This window comes from Diospyros lotus, chromosome 1 (genome assembly GCF_014633365.1).
Source record: "Diospyros lotus cultivar Yz01 chromosome 1, ASM1463336v1, whole genome shotgun sequence".
In the NCBI taxonomy this organism is placed as follows: Eukaryota; Viridiplantae; Streptophyta; class Magnoliopsida; order Ericales; family Ebenaceae; genus Diospyros; species Diospyros lotus.
Genome location: NC_068338.1, coordinates 47,524,174 through 47,530,932, shown reverse-complemented (window position 1 = coordinate 47,530,932; position 6,759 = coordinate 47,524,174). Strand labels below are relative to the sequence as shown.

General features: G+C 38.8%; 1 protein-coding gene and 1 pseudogene across 1 annotated transcript; both read right to left on the bottom strand.

The window, feature by feature from the left end:
* Positions 1–40: 40 nt before the first annotated feature.
* On the bottom strand, positions 41–1,093 carry LOC127804835 (uncharacterized; annotated as a pseudogene).
* Positions 1,094–2,588: 1,495 nt separating this feature from the next.
* Positions 2,589–6,454, bottom strand: LOC127786458 (uncharacterized). The gene is made up of 4 exons (XM_052314265.1): positions 4,757–6,454; positions 4,323–4,457; positions 3,899–4,022; positions 2,589–3,606 (listed from the first exon to the last, which is right to left on the bottom strand). Exons 1-4 carry the CDS (start codon positions 4,841–4,843, stop codon positions 2,777–2,779), a joined length of 1,176 nt encoding a protein of 391 aa, XP_052170225.1. The 5' UTR covers positions 4,844–6,454; the 3' UTR covers positions 2,589–2,776.
* Between the last annotated feature and the right edge of the window lie 305 nt (positions 6,455–6,759).

The following is a 6,759-nucleotide window of genomic DNA, read 5'->3' as shown; positions in this document are numbered from 1 at the left end:
TTATCCGTTAAATTATCTTCAGAATTTCCCAATCACAGGTAATACTCAAGAAAGTAAGGAACCAGATATTTCAGTTTTTATACCCTACAAGATGTCTAAGAAACATAAACTAATTGAGTTCAACTAATATATTCAAGTTCCTTTTAGAACGCAAAATACAGAATTTTTTAGACCAAAGGACCAATGGTATAGAGATTGATGTTGGTATCTGAACACGATCCGGATATCTTCAACTGGCTTGTCTCTGATTCCTTAAGTCCGAATAGTTCACAAGGATTTCATGCTAATCAGTTTGGCACAAAGGGAATTTAGCGCTCTAACTCTTTTTATATAACTGATTCTGGCCCTGTATAAAAAATTAAATATTCATTGTCCACAAACATGAGAATCGGGGCGCATCATGGAAGTATATGTTGGTAAAGTAAAGAAAAGTGTTTTAAGTAGCTGGGTGGTCAAGCAGTTGAAAACAATGCTTAGTTCCTAATCAGCTATCTATTTCCATGAATTGAACCGCGAAACTCACGGTTTTCAGGTTCAAAACAACCACCAACAATCAAATTTTTTTGTACTTCAAAACATTCCCTAATGTTGACCAATTAGAACACAATGTTATGCAATCAATCATTTGAGAGAAACCAAATTCAATCTTACTGGAAATTAGCGCCTTGGGCCTGGTCTTGAATAAAATGTGGTGTCGAATGATGCCAACTACTTCCAATGCCACCTTCAATGATGACTTACCGTCATTATTCTCCACGCTGGATTGCCTCGTTTTCTTCAAAACCACCATTGATTTCTTCAAAAGTCACTTTGGAATCCCGTCAATTCGTGATACCCGACAGTGAAAGTGTATGTCTATTGAGGAACAAAAGCACAAGAAAGTAGAAATGTCGATCTCAAAATGGATCGGACAAATTAGATCGGAGTTTGGAAGAAGAATACCTGAGAGGAAGGGCAACAGAGTTGGCCAATTTCGAGGTTTGGAGGCGATCTTTGAAGGCCGTTTGGGGTTCGAATAACGCCTTGCAATTCCACGATTGCCCAATCGGAGTAGTTGTTTTCAGGCGCAATTGCATTTCACGCGAATCTGCATCTTTCACTCTAATTGTTGAAATAGATGATGATCAATTGTTATTTTTCTCTACAAATATGAAAGCAATCGAATGAGAGGTTTCGTTCAGCAAAGATGTATGAATTTGACGGGAAAAAGACACGACAATGCCTTCTGGCTTGTCAAAAGTTACGAGTCACGTGACAATTTAGTTTTTTTCTTCTTTTTTTTTTTCACATTTTAAAAATATATTTTATGAAAAATAAAGAATAAATATTTTATATTCCAATCTCAATGAAAAGAAAAAAATATTTTGCATGTGTGTAAAATATATATAATTTATGAAATTGATTATTTTCAGTTCTTGTACTTATTTTTTATGGTTCAAGTTTAAAATATTTTAAATATTTTTAAAATATATATATAGAAATAAAAAATTATTAAAAATATTTTATAATTTAAATTTCAAAAAATAAGTATAATTTAGAGTGAAAATAGTCAATCTCAAATATTATATATATATATATATATGGACTGTCCAAACTCAATCTTGGCCCTCTCCTTAGCTCAATCTCAATTCTCTCCTTATGCCCCAATATTGGTTTCCCTTTTTGGACTCAGCCTTGGCCCAGCACGAACCTGCCACGGCATCATTGCAATTCCACTGAGTATCCGAGCGGTCGCCTCAGACCCTACCCTCATTAATGGCGGATCTCATCTACATTAATGAGGGTCCCGCTATCACCATGTTATCACTTGGGCGTCGGCGCTGAGTAGCCAGTCCCATCACCTATAAACGCACGACGCCTGCATGCAGAATGACATCTCATTTTTTTGTATCAACCAGCTCTCTTCAGAGTCAAGGTATGTTCTGATATCTGATCTATTGATATATTGTCTCTCCTTACTCTCGTATTCACTCAACTGTCGGAGTGTTTGCAAGTGCCAACCGTCTCCCAATGGACCCATCGTCGGAGCTCACTCTCCGCCTCCAATCGCCTTCTTTCGATCAGAAAGGAACAATATAATTTATTACTTTCAATTGAAAATTTCTAATGTCTAATGCTGTAAAATTTCTATTGTCATCAAAATCTCTTCTTTAAAAGAAACATTTCTATAATTTATTAATTTCAATTAACACTTAAAATAAGAAATATTATATTTCTCAATAAACATCAAGTATATAAACACTTTGGTAATCTCTTTTTATTAATTTTAAAGTTAGAACTTAGAAGCACTTTTTAATCACCGAATAATACATATAACAGTACTAAAAGCGTTTCTTAATAATCTAACCAATTATTAAAATATTTGTTCCTTAAAAAGTGACTTCTTTTTATATGTAAACGATTTTCACTTATAATAAAAAATTTACAGCGTGGCCTAATGAAAAATTAATTCAAAGTAATTAAGTCATTGATAGAAGATTTTAGCATGGAAGAGCAATTCTAGGTCCAGGGCGTTGCGGCGTGTGACATGGCATGGCATGGCACGACCCGCAGTAGGCACTAAGCAGAGTTGCCTAATAAAAGCAGGCTCCTTGAAATGCTAGATACATTTGAGGATGTATCAAAATGCCTGAAGATCATACAACCAAACCGACGTAGAGGAAATACTCAGCTAAAAGAGGCCAGAGGGGGTATAAATACATTGAAGATGCGTTGCACAACTTGAAAGTTGTGTAGCGTAGTAGATGAACTGAACCGGCGGATTGTCCTGTCTTCATCAATCCTCCTCATCTCTGTTATCTTCGCAACCAAAATGAGGACCAGCATCAGCTGAATTCAGTAAGCTAAGGTTTCCACTGTCAGGGGATGATGAGCTTTTATCCCTCTTGGTTCCCGACGGATCGAGCTGCTCCTGAAGGTGATACTGAATTTCCAAGTCATCGACTACTGGAATGGCACCGGTGAGGGTCTTCACTGCAAACTCGATGCACGGGTCTCCCCACGAATCTCCAGAAGGCAACTCAAGGACAGAACCGGGATTCATCTCAGGCTTGTTCTCGTCTTCTATTGGCATCGCACCAGTGAGAGTTTTAATCGCAAACTCGATGCATGGATCCATCCACATGTCCTTCCAAGGGAAGTTAAGAGGTGGTCCTGGCTCCTCATCTGCCTTCTTGTTATCAGTTGAATCCTTCTCGGTATGCCTATTCAAAATAGACATATGATAATCCTGTGGGTGTTTCTTCTTAGCAGAGACTTCTGGAGCAGCAGAGTCATCTCCCAAATTCCTAGCTTTACTAGTCTCTGCCTCATCTGGCTGTCCGCCTGACGCTTGACCTGCTCGCGTATTGGGTTTTAGCTCTGGGATTGCGCCAACTTCAATCCCAGCAAGCCGTTTTGAAGTTCGACGAGGCAAGTCAGGAGTCTTTTTGCTTTTCAATTGAGTACACGCCGGTTTCAGTCTTTCATCTCCTCGATTTTCCTCCTCATTTCCGGGTAGCTGAGCTAAATGAAACGCACCGGCAATAACATTACTCTTCTCTCTTTGCTCCAAAGCTGCAGCTTCTGGTAGGTTAAAAAAGCTCGCTGATGTAATTCTTTCCCTTCCTGCAGCAGCATTGTTTCAGATCAGAATCAAGATGCTAAAATGAATATGTTCATCTTCAAAAACAAGCCATTTTTATAATACTTGAATCTTCCTTCTTATTCTATGGAGTACTAGTAGAGTTCTGATGTCCGATATCCTAATGCAAGGATTAGAAACTAAACGACAGAAGCAAAACAACTGCGAGATGCAAGATCAAAAGAAAACAGATGATGAATAGTCCCATGCCCAAGTTGCAAGTTCGAATTTTACTGTCAACGGGAAGCATATTTGGAAAGGGCATGAAATCATCACCTGTGGAAAAATCAAGGATCTTTTCATTCTTCACTCCTCCAACCAGCTTTGAGCTCTGATCCCTGATTATCTGTTCATCTCTTCCACCCTCCGGTAATTTTACTCTCTCGACTACAGCAGCCGACTAATAGACATACAAAAAAAAAAAAAAAAGGACAGAATCATCTAAAGTGTTCCCAAATCAATAAGGTCAAGCTCAAGTGCTCAACCATGGCTTCAGCCCACAATCCACAAAATCAAATGTTGGTCATCGATCTGATACCACTTTAACACAGAATAAAACAAACCCCGAAATAACATAGTATAACACTCACACAAGATCAAACTCAAAGATAAACAGACAATAATGATAATGATCAGCCGGAGAAAGCCATGCAGAGTACCGGAAGAGCCAAAAGTGAACCAAAGAGATGATGATACAAACGTTTATTGCAGAGAGCTTGCGGGTTCCTCTTCTCTTCCGCCGGGATTTGGAACAACAGGTCTCTATGTTGTTGAGATAGCGAAACACCTCTGGCTTGGAAAAGAATTTGAGTCCAGTTGAAGAATCAATGTAGCACTACAACGAACAGAAAGAGTCACAAAATTAGGGTTCTAAAGCTAATAGATGTTCCACAGCAAAAGAATGGCAATAGGAGCATCGATCCTCTGTTGCTCAAACCCTTGCCGTGTCCGAAATAAAAAAATTACGAAAAATGGAGATGTAATTATTCAAGCGAAGCGTCCTCCTCTTCAGTTCTTGAATCTTCGATATGATACTGGAAAATGTCGATTTCTCTGCTTGGAAGAAAATCAACAGAGAAAGATGACAGGAAAGAATATCACCAAATACCGATGGTTTTTCGAAGCATTTTTCACCTTGTCTTTCTTCCCGTTCTTCCGAACTTTGACTTCGACGGTCCATCCCGGCGGAAGCCAGTCATCCGACGACCTCCGCCCCGCCATTTCGCCGGCGGCGGCCAAATTTCACGGCGATCGGAGCTGCTTTTGGGTCGCTCTCTGTGGCTTCAGTGGAGCGAGCTGTGAGTGGAGAGAATGGGACAAAGGAGCTCCGAAAGCACGCGTGTAAGGCAGAGCTTTCCGCTTCGCAATTCGAGAATGCCATACGTGTCCAACATGCCACTGTTTCCTTGGAATCACCAAATTTTGCAGAAGCCATGGGTATGGACTCCGACCTTTGGCTTGCTGTCTGTTTCGAGCTTTCATTAGTCTGGCTTGGCTAAGCTCAGCTGCCAAACTATGCATTAATTCATTGTACAGTGCATTATGGTTGCCCAATGATTGTCTGATCTGTGGGTAAGTTACTCCTTTGATTGATTGATGGCTTCAGTGGCAACGCGCTGTTGCAGTTTCAGACTAGAGTTTTTACTACTTGTAGTGCAGCAATGTCATAAATACAAAAATCTCTACAAAACCCTCTTTGGAAAGTGTCAGCTTCCAGTCTCTACAAAACCCTCTTTGGAAACTTCCCGTCCCTTTCTGATCAGTCTCACTCTAATTTTAGGGTTTATAGATAGATAATACACACTCAAATTAAAGATGTGGTGAAGTGATTGATAGGATTGTCACTAACTGAGACCTTTATTTTCTGTTTAGTATGAAAAAAATGAAATTTTAAATAGTTTTATAGCGTTTAGTTTTATTAATTAATAAAATAAAAATTAAATAAGCTTTATACTGGACAAACAATGTCATTTTCATATTAGTTTAATTTTTTTAATAATAAAAAAATTATTTTAAGGATTTTTAATATGCAAAACTTCTCACTTTATGAAGAACTAATAAAAAAATAACATAGATATGAAAAGAGGAGACGACAAATAAGCTAATTACCATTACTTCTCATGCTAGCTAGCTAGCTATAGAGATGTAGTCTTTCTTCTAATCCGTTTCAACTAAGGCCTGAAAGGAAGCTCATCAAACAATCCAAACTATATTGGCAAAGAATTTGAGCATCACAAATTTTCATGTGTCAATATAGTTTCAAAATTTTCCCACAATTATCCATGACACGCGCTCGCAAGTGTAGTTCCAGCTGATGAAGCAAAAAATTTGTAGCATAGTTACATCGATATATATCAAAGAGACTTGAAAAAGTTTGATTTCCAGGAAAGTTGATCAGTTGTGAAGGGGGTTTGGTCCACCAGGAACGAGGCGGTGTGAAACTGTGTGGTACTTCAGGCTGTTCCTCTGATTCTCAGCTTCTGAATACTTGGGAATGGCAGATAAGTAGCGCGAGAATGTAGAAGAGAACTTGGCTCTCAATGTCTGCACTGCTGCTTCATTTCTGGGCTGGCCAATATGCCGAGAACTGGCCGAATGGAACAGCCCAAGAATGATCATCAGAACAATGGGAAGTAGACAAGAATTTTGAATTCTCATGTTGAATATATATGGCATTTTCAAGGGGCAAAAGGAAGAGATTTAGATCAGAAGAAGAAGCAGCCTCTAAGCTGTGGCTATGTTTTTCGGTGGTGGAAGTGTATTTATAGTAGTTAGGAGCCAAAGATCAAAGCTCAAAGCTCAGAAGCCATAGGTACGAGTTCTGAACTTGAAAAGACAAATAATGGTAATCCGGCAGCATTTATCAGGCAACAAACACATTGACTTTTATTTTCTTTTTCTGGGTACAATGAAGTAACCCTCTTCAGTACCTCATTTGCAAAGCATGCGCAGAGTTTAATAAGAAATAAACTGTCTTTATCGATTCATTGATGCTTAAAACAAACTTATCAATTAGTTGGATCCATGGTTTTCCTGGAAAGCATTTTCTTGTCGGCATTCTAAATATCCGGCAGCTCCTTCCCCTAAAATGCCGTAGCGAGTCCATCTGTTAGTTAGTGCATCCATGCTCAAATAGA